The sequence below is a fragment of the Heloderma suspectum genome, chromosome 5 (genome assembly GCF_057233095.1).
Source record: "Heloderma suspectum isolate Gila_16-S chromosome 5, 16-S_ref, whole genome shotgun sequence".
Taxonomy (NCBI): domain Eukaryota; kingdom Metazoa; phylum Chordata; class Lepidosauria; order Squamata; family Helodermatidae; genus Heloderma; species Heloderma suspectum.
In genome coordinates this window covers 23,074,269-23,089,414 of record NC_139462.1, presented here as the reverse complement: position 1 = coordinate 23,089,414, position 15,146 = coordinate 23,074,269, and the positions used below count along the sequence as shown (strand labels likewise).

The window sequence follows — 15,146 nt, the reverse complement described above, 5'->3', positions numbered from 1 at the left end:
TCTGGACTTTTCTGAGAAAACTGTCTTCTGAGAAATGTTGGCTCAGCTCTAGTTTTCATTTTTTAGGGCTCAGCACTTTCCCCAGGATCTTCCAAATGTTAACTTGCTGAGGGCTGGTTGTGGATACATCTTGTCTCTAATGAAGGTGTAGAGAGATTATTGTACAATGAATGAGAGGACACTTGTACATACTCCTCAGCTACTTCATAAGTAAGATAAGCACAAGAACGCTGACCTCAACCCATGAGAATTTCTCCGAAATGTCTTCTCTTCTTTTCAAAAGCAATTTCTTTTCTATTAAATTGAATAAAAATTGTCGAAAACAATGTGGAAGAAATTTTCGGCACAGAAATTTTCGGCGCACGCTGACAGAACTGGCTTCTTCCTCTCTAAGCTTTGTTATGAAGTTCACAGCTGAGAAGTACAGGGAGGCCATGGAGGGAAAGGGTTGCATCTTACATCGCTAGCTAAGTGGAGACACTTGTTAGATTCAATACAACAGGGGCGAGGAATGTGTGGCCCTTCAGATGTTGTTGGACTGCAACTCCCATCAGGCGTAGCCAGCATAGCCAATGATGAGGGATGATAGGAGCTGCAGTCCAAGAGCATCTGGAGAGCCACACGTTCCCCATCCCTGATATACATGTTCTCTACAGATTTGAGTTGAGATTTGCACCGCCCAGTTACCTGGCGGCAATTAGTTTTTGTATATTTCTCACCTGTGTCAGATTCATTCAGATTTAAATATCAAGTTCTCACCTCCATACAGACCTGAAGTGTCAATGTTTCCTTCAAACCACAGTGCTATTATGTATGAAGCTGTTTTCCAAGACAGGCAACAACTAAACTGACAAAACGAGAGACCTCAACATTTCAAAAAAGCGTGCAATGCAGAGTGTGTTGGCTAAGAAGAGACCTCCACATGAGGGGGATGGAGCACAACACGCAGGAAATTTCACTGACCTTCTACACTCATGGCTTCCCTCAGCAATTGCAGTTTCTTCTGCCTCTCTTTGATCCTGTCAAAGGCATTTGATAAGGCTGCAGACACTGATGTCTCTGGCACATGATGCACCTGATCTAGTTTTTGAGGGCCAAATATATCCAGGGCTATGCTTCCATCAGAATATCTACCGTCCTTGTTCCTGGCAGCTGCCGAAGTCCGTACCGAAACTGTCCCTGCATGCTGATGGTGTCTCCGAGAATCCCCAATACGGTCTCGCTCAGTTTCTTTGTCAGCTGCGCACAGCAAATCTGAGGAGGAAGCCCAAACTTTCCGTTTGGGGCCGTCATCAGCTTTCCTTCCCAAGTCAGCAGCTCGACATCGGTACGGGCAGTAAGTGTCCACGTCATCATCGTGGCCAGAGTTGTAAGCGGAGGAAATGCCCTGGCAAAATTCTTCTTCACCTTGCGAACCTCTGATAGACAAGAACCCCATAGACTTACTAAGCCCTTTGTTAAGCATGGCCTGTTGAGAGAACGGGGCCGCGTGAACCTCTGGAGCATCAGGCATTAAACTTCTTCCTGGAATGAGAAGAATCCTTCTTGGATATGTGTGGCTTTATAGAGAGCAGATACTTTTAAACAAAATATATACAAATACAAATTAATTCTTTAAATAAAATAAAATTTTGAAATGTCTGCCAGGGTTCTGAGGAGACAGCAAATTTAGTCTGCACCCTAATGGTGTCCCTGAGCAGACCCCTTTAGTTTCTCCCAAATAAATATTCATTGCTATAGGGAAATGTGAAGGTGCACACTTGGAGACACCATTAAGGTCCTCTACCACTGACACTGAGCAGCTCAACTGCCCATATAGCGTTGCATGTGCAATGTGTGTTTCCACCCAGCTATGCATCATGTCTCACAGGGACTGCAACCTTGTGGTCAGTGATGGCTCCAGAATTTTCAGGATGCTTAAAGTCAAGACACCTTCAATGGGCCACCTCCTTCAGTGAGTCTTCCTTCTCACCACCACTGTCACCAGCTGCTATGGCTCCTCCTCCTCTTTCTCATCATTGCTACCATTTGCTTGCTTGACAGGGAGAGAGCCAGTGAGCAAGTAGGCAGTGGCATCTCCTGCTCCTCCTTCTCATCACCACCTTTGTCTGGGCCAGAGCAAGAGGCACGTGAACAAGCAGATTGCAATGGTGGAGAGGAAGAGCAAGAGGCTCTTGTCAGTGGGGCCCCGCTGGGCTGTGGGCCCTTCGCAGGTACCCAACCATGTCTACCCTTAATGCCAACACTGCTTGTGGTATACAAACCCTCCTTCTGTCATAACACTAAGCATTTTTCTTGCAGATTTCTTATCAATATATCCATCAATAAGATTAACTGCAAATTTCAGAATAGTGAAAACAGAAGTGTGCTGTCAGAAAGAACTATATTGCCTCTCATTAGCTACCACAGCTAAAATGTTATTCTCTTTTCCCTCATATTTCCACCCCCCACCAAAGAACACAAATTCTAACTGTCAGTTTAATTTGCTTTTCAATACACATAGAGACAGAATCGATTCCAGAGAGCAACCCATGGAAGCCATCAGTGGCCTTCTCTTTAGCTCTTGTTCTCCTGGGATCAAATATGGCAATTCCTCCATAAATTCCCATCCACATCCTTCACAAAATGACCAAGCAGGCCAGTCTGCAGGAAGGATTTTTTAAAAAAAATTCAGTCAAGCAATACCACAAGTCATCTCATATTCTTGAACTTCATTCTGACACAGCCTCCTGACTATTTGCCCATGGCTCACAGAGACGGAAACTTAGATGGAAGTCTGTGTATGAGCAGGAAAATATACCTCATATCCGCATGGAAACAAAATGGCATGGGTCAAAGGGTCCATTAAAGGACAGAACTCAATTAAGTCCAAGGGATAAATATACCCTTTATCCCCAAACTGTCAAACATAAAGTACATCAACAGTGTACACAGTTACATAACATCTAATCAATTGTCATCACAGATATCGTTGTATTCTTAACAGCAAGCGATGGCCTCAAAACTTCTCCTACTTTCATCAGAATAGTCATGCTGAAGTTAATGGACTTACACTCTAGTAGGTTTTAGTCCTCTCTCTTCTGATGCTAGCATTTTTAAATCTTTGACTCATGAAATTGTTTAATCTATATTGATCTCCTTTTCTTCTCTCTTTAAATGTGCTACTGTTTCCTCTTCTTTCACCCTCTTGATCCATCATCTCAGCCCTGCCAATTTGTTATCATCCAATTTCTGTTATTTAATTTGAACGGGTCTGTGACTGTATAAAGAAAAAAACCCTGATTAATCTTATTTATTTTTCTGCTAAATGTCTGCAACAGGTTCTTTACTCTCTTTGCCTTGAACATCTTATTGCTAATTCACTTCTTCGTAATTTTGAATCTGGCTTTCCACTATCACCTTCACCTCACTGACCCTTTCTTTTAGTAATTTGCTAATTATCTTCTCTTAACAAAAACATTAAGGCCTTATTCTGCTTTTAGAGCAACTGCTTTTAATAGTCAACCTATCTCTTCTTCATTCTCCTTTTGGCCTTGGTTTCTAGAGTTCTCCTCTTGGTTGGTTTAGATTTGTTCTGTTCAGAGAGGGTATTTCCAGATGCTCTGTTTGTCAAAAGTCCACATGCTGCATGAGAACTAGACCTCTTCCCCGCCATCACCAACACCCAGGATATTACAGTTTAACAGCACTTAAAACCTTATTAAATTGTTATCCCAGCCAGTGGGACCACAGCTTATTGCTAACTTTTTTGGTTCTTCCCTCTTGTAACAAACATTTCAAAATGTCTCTTTCCATGGGCTTCTACTTCCTAAATATTTTATTTCTCTTTGACTTCACACAAATTTCTTACATGTTACAGATAACCATTTTAAAAAGTATCATGTGATCAAGAGTAACTTTTTTAAAACCTCCACTGAGTTCTGTGTGAGAGTATGCAGAAGACTTAAACATGCCTTAAACAGCTCGTACCTTCAGGACAGACCTGGCCTCCTAGGACCTGCTGGTTTGCAAATTTGGAGCCTGCTTTGGGGGATGCACTGTCTTTTCCACTCCCCTCCTTTATGTCAGGGGTGTCTCTGAGAGCAGGGAGTGGGAGAGCAGTTCAGATTCTGAAGAAGAATCATCAGACATGGGGGAGGTGTTTTCCCAGGCTAGTCCAGATATGAGTAGGCCAGCTTCTCAGGTTACAAATGTCTAGATGGCTGAGCTTGAGGGCCCCTCCTCACCACCACCACCCCGGTGAGAAGCAGCAAACAGGAGATTGACCTAATAGATGCCAAGCACAGGCACAGAGCAAAGAGGGAGAAGGCAGGGAAGGAACTTAGATGGTCTACCCGATTGGCCTTGTGTGAGAAGCTGCGCTTAGAGGCCTCATGAGAAGAGAGGAACCTCCCCCACCCCTTAAGTTAGGCTAGCAAGACTGCCACCCTCTTCAAACAGCGGGAAACTCTGGTAAATTCCATTTGGATCCCCTGAAGGTATTCCTGGTAGATGGGGAGTTTCTCTGAGAATTTGCACCTGTATGACCCTGTGAAATAATGGATTAAAAGCTGTAGACTGAAGTCTCTCGTCTGTGTATGTTTGCGCATTGAAGTGAAGTGGGGGCTAAGGGAATCGTGACACTTTACCTCTCCAGAGCATATTGTCCCTTCCTTGCCAGTTTAAGCACATTTTTAAAACTACATGTACTGAACACCAACCAAGGTTAACACTAACTAGGACTCCTCATCACCATGGTCTGCAAATCCACCACAAATCATGGTCGCAAATTCTGGTTGAAAAAGGAGCCAGCACATCTCCATGGTTTGCAGGGAAACAGCATTACATCTGCAACAAATCATAGCTTAAAGGGGCAATCCTATGCATGTTTAGACAGAGAAAAGACCTACAGTTCCCACCATGCCCCAGCCAGCCATGCTGGCTGGGGCATGCTGAGAGTTGTAGGGCTTTTCTCTGTCTAAACATGCATAATATTGCACCCTAAATTTAGTAAATGGTGCTGTTCGTTCTGATATTCCTGCTCAGTAAGAAATTGGTAAGTTTGCCTGCAGAAGATGATACTACTGGATATCAACAGAGGGATCAGAAGCTGTTCTTAAAAAAGATTGTAAACCAACACAGGACTGATCCCCTAGACAAAGAAATAATGAATCTTTTGAAGCCTGGGGTGGATCCTAAAGTTTGAGACTTCCATTAAGCCAGTAGGCAGGCAGAATCCTCTGCCATCTTGAAGCCTGTGGCAAAGCCTGTGTTGGGAGCTGCCCCTTTTCAGCATGCATCTCCTTCGCTGAGGAACTGCATTGGCTGCCCATTCGCTACCAGGGCAGGTTAAAGGTTTGGTACTAGTGTACAAAGCTCTAAACAACTTGGGACCAGGCTATCTGGGAGAGTGCCTTCTCCCTTACCAACCTGTCCAGTCACTGAGGTCATCAGAAGGCATGTCCCTGGTGGTTCCACATGGACCCATGGCCTGGCTGGAGTCTACCAGGAAAAGAGTCTTCAGTGTGGTGGCCCTCTGCTTGTGGAATTCCCTGCCTCTGGAGGTCAGGCAGGTGGCAACATTGTATTGCTTCCAGTGCCTCCTGAAAACAGTTCTGTTCCAGGAAGCATTCCTTAAATGACCAGCCACAGTTTTAATTGGCATTCTGTTTTTAATAATTTTAATATGGTGTTTTAATCTTTTGTCTTTTTTACCACCGCACCTCTTCTGTTCACCACTCCGGAATCTGTTTTAGATGGGGAATGGTATACAAATGTTGTAAAAAAGAAAAAGAAAAAAAGAAGCAGTCAACCACGAACAGATACCTTCCACTTCCTTCCTCCAGGCCCAAAGGAGGAAAGGTTTACACTGCAATACTGTGCAAGTTTACTCAGAAGCAAGTCTCACCAAATTCAGTGAGACCTACGCCCAGATAAGTTTGCATAGAATTGCAGCCCAAAAGAGGAAGTGGGGAGATGGCAAAAATGGGCAGATCTTTCTTGGGGAGGCTGGGAGTTACAGATAACAGGGTGGTGAAGGCTGAGCATGTGGATAATGGAGGTATGTGAGGGCTAAACTACATGCTATGTTAAATGTGTAGCATGTAGCTGATCCTAACATTTTTATTTACTGTAGTGTAAGTGTGTGGGGCCCTGTTCTGGATCAGAACTACTGCATGTGGGTATTGAGGGTTAAACAAATCCTATAATGTAGATACATGGGCACTTTTCTAATGAACGCACTGTAAATAATTAGATAAATATTTTACCATGACTTCACTTCGGAAGCCAAAAAGGGCATATATATTTTTCTACTGAATACTTGTCTAAGAAATTTGCAATAAGCATATAAAACATTTGCGCTGCATCTCATGGTTACAAAGATTACAACATCACAACAGCAAATTATATCCTGTTTTTATTGGGTATTCAATCTTCACATGGAGTTGTGTGCTCAAATACGTGTTAAACATCCAAGATGGATGATGCATAAACTAAGAAGTGGGAATTAATTAGTTTTAAGCCAGATCAGAGGGGGAAGAAATAAAAGGGAAAAGGAAATAAAAAGGAATAAAAAGGAAATCAAATGAAAGAAGGCCTTCATGGGGTACAAATTATGCTAACCTAGACTGGGGGTTGCTTCCAGACAGAGGGCACCTACTGCTTCTAGTCAAAAGGCATTGTGCACCTATTCCATCTTTTCCTGCTTAATGGAGTTTTTCTTAGTTTTAAAAAAAGGCAGAAAAAGCTGTGGGAAAAACAGGAGGTTTACAAATGGAAGACAATGCCATCTGGACATCCTCATAAAATTGCACAAATGAGGCAGGGCAATTACAGGATAAAAAGTTCATCTGGAAGCACCCTGGACAGGACGAAGCACACAGCACTGGTGGGATTCTTACTCAATTCCAATTTTCACAAACCCATTGGAAAGCCAAAATGTGGGTTCTGCCAATCCTGGCTAGCTTTGAGCTTGTGGGCCTTTTCAGGCATTACTTACCAGGGAGAACCCTCCAAAACAGTACCTATTTCAGGCTGTAACGTGTCTATTTAAAATCTCTTTGACAATGGGATGGAAAGTACTCATTCTTGCTAGGGGATAAGGGTGTGTGAATGTGTGTCGTTGTGTATATGTGTCAGGGAGAAAGTGCATTCATAGGAACGTGGTACAGGCTGAGGCATTATTTTCCCCAAGCACTGAGGCTGTGAGAGGGACCATGTGAAAACCTAACACTCTTATTACTTTGAGGGCCAAACTAATTTTATGAAATGTACTTATTTGTTACATTTATATCATGTCTTTTTTTCCTCCAAGGAGCCCAAGTTGGTGTACATGATACTCCTCTCCATTTTATCCTCACAAGAACCCCGTGAGGTAGGTTAGGCGGAGAGTCAGTGACTAGCCCGAAGTCACCCAGCGAGCTTCATGGCTGAGTGGGGACTAGAACCCCATCTCCTGAGTCTCAGTCCAACATTGTAACCACTACACCACACTGGTGAAACCAATTAAGGCCCATTTTTAATGTAAACAGCTGTGTGTGTGTGTGTGTGTGTGTGTGTGTGTGAGGGAGGGAGCCCATTTGGAGAGGGAGGTGCATTTAACCCTTTCCCCCCACACTGCAATCCCAATGAAAATCGCCCCCTTCCCTTGGGTTAACAGCATCTCAGGGGTGGTGGCAGGTGGGGATGGAGAGAGATTTTCATCAGGATTACAGAATAAGAAAGGGGGATAAACCCCTCTCCCTGCCACCCCGATCTTGTTCGCTCATGTCCCCACCCCCCAGCTCTTTAAACTTAAAAAAAAAACTAGACATATTAGTTGCATCTCCACAACTCAAGGGTCCCCCCGGCATGCAATCAAATTTTTACATCATGAACAAGACGCTTATCAGAGGCATCTGGCTATGAAGTGAACAACCTACTTTCTGAGGCAAAACCTGTCATGCTGATCATAATGTCAGAAGGTACTCTTACCTGATTCATATTACTTATCTAGAAGGCAGAAGATTAAAAAGCAGTCGAGATTTTCACAACAGGAACACTCCCTTCATTTGTAAAATATTTACCTGTGGGAAGTCCTCTCCCTCTCAGCCTCTCCCGGATGGCCTGGCTCCTGTCAGTCTGAAGCTTTCTGTCCCCAGTGCAGGAAAGCTGATCCACCTATTTTTTTTTTTTAAAAGGCAGATCAAGCGGAGCTGAAAAAAACATGCTAGCAAGTTGACTGGAAAGTACTGCATTAGAAGTCAGGATAGGAAGAAGAACTACACACAGAGACACTTCTTTTTGCCAAACCACAAAACAAACAAACAAACAAATGCATGTCTGCCATTGAACCATTAAATTTTTCTACACCAAAAGAAAGTGGCTTGAAGTGGGATTGCCTCAACAATTGTTTGGTTATGCCATAGGTATCCTTTGCTTGGTTCCTTTGGTTAATATTTGGCTTGGCTCACAGTCTTTGTCAGGAATACTGAAAATAAACACACAGCCCTGCTGCCTAAACATGCATAGGACTGCACTTTTAGTTACTCTTTTTCTGGCTTGATTTATGTAGAAGCAAGCCCTTTTTTAATCTCATCATCACTTGCTTCCAAGTCAGTGTGTGCTGAACACTTCAAGATTGATTTAGCAAACTGGGGCTTTCTGTAGGAAAAATGCTTCTAAATAAATGTGTGGGCTGCTGTCTCACAGAAACCCCATTTTAGCCCTATGGATGCTTAGCACATTTGCTTAAAGGTTTACTGTGACCACTTCGGACACCCTAAAATCAGCATCAAAACTAAGCATCTCCTTCACTAAATATGAAGCCCCTTTGTAGTGGTTATAGGGGTGTTTATGCAGATACTAGCTATGTACGGATTTTGTTAAATCCGTTCTGTCTGTCTTTCACGGGTTGTCAGGCACCTTTAGTTTTGTCATTCGTTCATTGACAGAATCACTTTCTCATTGGAAAGTGCACACTTCTAAAACGCACAAATCCTTCCAAAAGGTGAATTTTCACGTTTTAGCCTATGGGGGGAAATGTGAATTCGCAGTCCGTGTTTTTCTTATTTTTCTACAACTAAATTCCTGTACAATTCTGGAAAGTAAAAAATCAGCCCGTGGAATCCAGGCAACTTGGAAAAGGTTGGTCCACAGTGGAATCTGCGGTTGGATTCATAGAAATCTGAGCTCATTTGAATCTATTGGGGATTTCTCCAACATCCCTAGCAGACACCCCTCATGCATCCAAGGAAGAGTGGGGCCATGTCTGGTGGCAACGTCCCCTGCTGCCAACACACACACTGGCTATGCCCACCACCAGCTGTGCATGCTGGCTGGGAAATGCTGGGAGTTGTAGGACTTTTTCAGTCTAAACATGCATAGGATTGGACCTTAGTGTCTTACTTTAAATTGTTGATTCCTTTGAATGTTTGTTTTGCTTCCTCCCTATTTCCCTTTCCCTTCCCTGTTAAATATATCCCAGTTCTTGTTCTTTATATCCAAGTTACTCACTGGTGTCCCCCCCGCCCACACTTTTCAGGGAACATGGATCCTGGTGGGATAGAGGCACCGCATGCTAGTTTGGGGTCAGCATCTTTCTTCCCTCACCCGCTACTGTATCAATCCAGGTGCCATGGTTTCTACCACTTCACAGGGTTGCTGGTAGGAAAAGTGGGATTACATAAATATAAGGCCTATGTTCCTAAAAACACAAAAGAATCACCAAATTGTAATTAAAATAATGAAGAGTCTTGTGGAACCTTAGAGACGAAGACATTTATTTTGGCATAAGTTCTCATGAACTATAGTCCTTTGAAGGCCAAGGCTACCACAGAAGTGGGGAAAGTTCTTAATCAAGGGAGAACACACAGTTGAACGCTTGGCATTATTTGGTCATCAGAAGTTGAGACATGCTATTCAGAAGACAAGGTGAGGGCTAATATTGCGGAAACTACATATTGGGATGACTCACAGCTTTGTCAGCACTCATGACACATCTTTATATAGGTGTCTTCTTGCCAGATGGTTTGGGCCCTAACTGCACTTGAGAGTCTGTCATTCCCTAATTTAAACAAACAGAACAGTAAGAAGTGCAATTATTTGATTGTATCAGTAGTACGTCTCCAGTGTAATTTAAAGGCAAGATGATGCAGGCCAAATTTCATCCTAGTTTATATTCTAACCTAGTGAGTATTGTCAGTATAAATCTAAAGGCAGTGTTATGCAGCAATAAATGTCTATGAGATCCAATGAATTATTTGAACAGACCTGTTGGAAATAATTTATAACACAAAGACGAATATGGGCCAATGTTGTTCAGCATCATTAATCTGTCAGGAAGATCTATATCCAAAATTTGACAAGTTGTGTGTAAATGTAATGTCAAAGCACATAACAGGGTCACCTAGACTTTGTCCCAGGCTGAAAATAAACTGTGTAGGTGTGCAAAAAAATAAACATAAAGGTCATCACTTCACTTCTCAGTCTAATGAGGAAAATTCTCCTTAAGGGCACTACTACAACCATGACTTCCGCTGATTAAAATGGGCATGTGAAAATTCTGAGCATGCTCACTTTAAGCAAACCTGGAAAGTTCCAGGGAGAGTGAAAGGATGAGGAGTCAGTCCAAAATGCTGGTTGGCTAATAGCCAGAATATGCTGAAAGGAAAAGCCAAAGGGAAGTCAGGTGGGGAAAGAGGAAAACCATCAAAGATTCTGTCAGAAGGAAGACACTCCAGTCCATTACCAGGCAATGAGCCCAGCAACACAGATGACTAGAAAGAGAAGAAAATAGCAACAACTGCAGGACTCAAGCCCACCAGGTAAGGAGAAGCTGGGAGAAGAAGTGGCATGCCGATAGCCAGTGTGGTGAAGTGGTTGGAGTGTTGGACTGAGACTCGGGATATCTGGGTTCTAGTCCCCACTCGGCCATGAAGCTCACTGGATGATTTTGAGCCAGTCACTGACTCTCAGCCTAATCTACCTCACAGGGTTGTTGTGAGGATAAAGTGAAGAGGATGATGACTACCAAAGCCATCTTGGGTTCCTTGCAAGAGGGAAAGAAGTGGGACATAAATGTTATAATAATAAAAAGAACCCCATGCCAGCCTGGCATCTAAAGAGGAAAGTGAGCGAACACGTCCCACCCATCAGATATTTCACAGGATCTGCTCATACTAAATGAAATCAGCCAAGGCTCTTGAAAGGGACTGGTGGACTGGAGGGCGGGGGGAGTCCATACTTTGCCCAATAATTTTATGGATTTCTACTGAAGAGCCACCCATGCAGCCTCCACCTCCTCCAACCGATTTCACTGTGTGAGAATTTCCCCACTTTCTCTGCATTCAGGAAGGGGGTCAAGAGGCATCTTTTTCAATGGGCTTTTAAAATTGCTGTCTGTCTGTCTGTCTGTCTATCTATCATTACATTTATATCCCACCTTTTTTCCTCTTGCAAGGAAGCCAGGGTGGCGTACACGGTCCTCCTCCTCTCCTTTTTATCCTCACAGCAACCCCGTGAGGTAGGTTAGGCTGAGAGTCAGTGACTGGCCCAAGATCACCCAGTGAGCTTCGTGGGCAAGTGGGATCAGAGCCTGGAACTCCGAAGTCCCAATCCCACACTTTAACCACTAAACCACACCGGCTCTTATGGGATTAAGGTTGTATTTAACATTTTACTATGTTTTTATTTATTTGCAATTTGTGTTTTCTGAATTTTTTTTTGTAAACTGCCTTGATTGGGTTTTCCACAAAGATGGTATAGGCTAGAAGTAAACACGTTGAAGCCTAAATCGTCTATATCTTTGGCTGTTCAGTGACTAATGTTTTTCTTATGGTCAATGTTTGGAACAACTAAACAAAGTAGAAAACTAAATTGAAGGGAGAGGCAGTCAGGTTTTTCTTTCTTTCTTGTTTTTAAAGATAACTTGTGTAAAACAGGCATTCCTTGTTGCCATGAAAGCAATTCCTTCCTAATAAGCTTGATCTACAGCACAATCCTACACATGTTTACTCAGAGGTAAGTCCTGTTGTTCTGAATGAAGCTTACTCTCAGGTATGCATGTATAGGATTGCAACCCTAGCGTTAAAAAAAAATAATAAGTGCCAGGATATCCTTGGCATTTCCAATTGCCTGGTGGGATTGAAGACATAACCCCTTATTGTGCATCACAAGGAGAGGTCCCTCCATTGGGCACATCTGGAGAACAGAGAACCCTCCTGCATATAAGGACATAAAAACAGAGAGCCCTCCTGCATCAAAACAACGGTTCGTGTAATCCAGCATTCTGTTTGCACTGTACGGTGCCTCTGGGGCCCACCCAAACAGGGCACAAAGGGAATAGACCTCCCACTCACATCTGGCATTCAGAGGTATACTGCCTTTGTATGTGGAGCATAGAACTATCAGGATTAATAGCCACTGAGAGACCTATTCTCCATGAATTTGTCAAACCCTTTAAAATAGCCACCATACCCCACGACAGCAAATTCAGTAAGTTGCTTGTAGGTAGGTATGGTGGAGAAATTTGCTTGGTTCACATTTTAATGCAAACTTACACAATTTTGCACTTTCAAACCAATATCCAAACCAAAACTCAGTTATCCTCTGAAATTCACACTTTTCCAAATTTTGCAATGGAGTTTTCCAATCAGAAGATGCATACGAAAAGGCGTCTTCTAACTTTTATTAGGGAAAAGTGCTCACAAAAATGCATATATTAGTGAAAATAGCATTAAAATGCATTTTATTACGGAAATTGCTTGCAAAAATGTGTATATTAGGTAAAATTGTGTACGAAAATGCTTGTGTGGAGAAATGCAAAAATAATTCTCCAAGTTCAGGATAAACCAAACCTAAGATGGGAAAAAAATGAAATACTGAAACAGAGATTGACAGGTTCATCCATCTCGACTTGCAGGATGCCAGAATTCACACCTGCAAGCCTGTTTGATGTTTAGGTAACCTATGGATTGCTTTATCCAGTATGGTTTTCAATGCAAGCTCTGTGTGTGCTGTGTGTTTCTCATATCACTAGTTCTCTTGCAACTCTCTCCCTTCTAGGTGAATGAAAAGTTCAGAATTCTCCATTTCATCTCATTCATTTGTAGAATGTTCCTTTAAGGTATGCTGAGAAGGTGACTAACATGTGCCTGTTTCTTCACAGTAATTTGGCCAGCGTTCAATTCTTGCTCAACTTGCTCATAAACACTTACCCCAGACAAACTCCCCAGAACCAGTTTAACCAACTGTTTCACATATGAGAAGGAAGGTGCGCAGTTACTGTTCCGTATGTGAGCACTGCAGGCGTCCAGAACCGTCCGTATGGATACACGGGCATAAACGACATCTTCACACATGCCAAGTAGTATGCTGTTTAAATGGTCTCCAAGTTTGATGGGCTGATGTTAAAAAGAAAAGAGCAGAAAAACTCAGTTCCTTCTCTCTAGGTGATAACATGACCTGGTTAAAGAAGCTTTGAGACATCTTTTCACACCCCAGAAAGAAATGAATAGCTGGTTAAAGCAAGATAATCAACTGACTTTAAAAGCCAATAAGCTGGATCCAAAGAGGTGCTCCTTGGATAGCTCCTTTAGAGTTCTGACTGGTTCTGACTGAAACCTAGAGCAGATGCACCGCCCCACTGACATCGGAGCCACCAGCCTCCACTGGTGGCAGTGTGAAATACTGCCCCTTGATCCCAAAGCCCAATCTTTCCTAAACATACATTTATTTATGGCATTCATCTACTGTTTTTCCAATTAAAATTGCGCAAGATGGCACACAAAAATATTTTAAGATGTACCATAAAGACAGAGAACCATTCAAAGATACTGGTGGCACCTCAAAGGCCAACAAATATATTGTGGCATAAAGCTCTGATAAATGGAAAGAAACAGAAACAGCTTGCATTTTAAGTGCTGTAACACTAATTATATAAAGTCATATGTGGGAAATCATAGCAATATGTCAATGTATTTATTTATCTTGCTAGGAGAAATATTTGTTAGTGAACCAGTAAAAACAACAACAACAACTAGTAGTTGTTTGGACCATAATACCTGATGGAGTGCCTCTCCAAACACGAACCTACCCATATACTACACTCAACATCTGCCTACACTGAGGGAAGCCTAGAAGATGGCGACAAGGGAGAGGGCCTTCTCGGTGGTGGCCCCCAAATTATGGAATGATCTCCCCGAAGAGGCCTGCCTGGTTTCGGCTCCAGGTTAAGACTTTTCTCTTCTCCCAGGCATTCAGCAGCATATGATCAGTTTTAATCGATCCTGGAATGTCTTATGGTTATGGTTGTTTGCCTTTGAGATTGTTTGAGGTTCTTTTAGATATATGTTTCTTTTGTGTATATTGTCTGTTCAAGTGTTTTTTACATAAATGGTTTTTAATCTCCATATATTGTATTTTTTAAATATTTTTAATCTTTGTAAACTGCCCATAAAGCTTTGGCTATTGGGCAGTATAGAAATGTAATTAATAATAATAACAGTAATAATAGTTCACACTTCCATGGTGCTGAGGACTCTGATTAAGAATAAACAAATGAATATATGAAACTGCCTTATACTATCAGACCTTTATGCTGTTGATAATCTGCCCCTAAAAACAACTCTGGTCTGGTTCTCACATACATGTTCTGCTGCCTTTCAGCTGTGTAAACCCTCTGTCCTGAAAACTGCTGAGTTTGAGCTGACTTTATTTATTACATTTCTATACCACCCAATAGCCAAAGCTCTCCTAGGTGATGCAACTGTTCTGATTGTGGCAATTAATTGGCAATTGGCTTACACATGCATGGAAGTCACCACTCAATATTACAGACAACCAAGGGTGAACATGCACATGTGAACCGGGACCTGTGTCAGTATATACTGCTCCATAATGAAAAAAACACATTATGAGAAGACAGATAGAGTGAAGGAAGCAAACTGACTGGGCAGCTAGAGCCAGCCTAGTCTTGCAATTATGTGACAACACCCATACAGCTGAGAACTACTTAATTCTTTTCCTGTATTACTAGTTGATCATCTTGTATACTCTGTTGGAAACACACACACACACACACACACACACACACTCTAGGGTGTACTCCACCAATTGATATGATGACGTCCCAGCTACCATAGGCATTTGGATTTCACTGTCAGCATTCACAGTGGGTGATTATCTTC

General features: G+C 42.4%; 1 protein-coding gene across 1 annotated transcript in view; it reads right to left on the bottom strand.

The window, feature by feature from the left end:
- Positions 1-15,146, bottom strand: part of PTPN13 (protein tyrosine phosphatase non-receptor type 13) — a 215,123-nt gene that overhangs the window by 112,105 nt on the left and 87,872 nt on the right. Inside the window, exons 5-7 of the mRNA XM_084855555.1 lie at positions 13,176-13,361; positions 8,046-8,139; positions 964-1,524 (exon numbers count right to left, since the gene is read on the bottom strand). Coding sequence (XP_084711681.1) covers positions 964-1,524; positions 8,046-8,139; positions 13,176-13,361 — 841 coding nt within the window. The remainder of the gene's footprint in view (positions 1-963; positions 1,525-8,045; positions 8,140-13,175; positions 13,362-15,146) is intronic.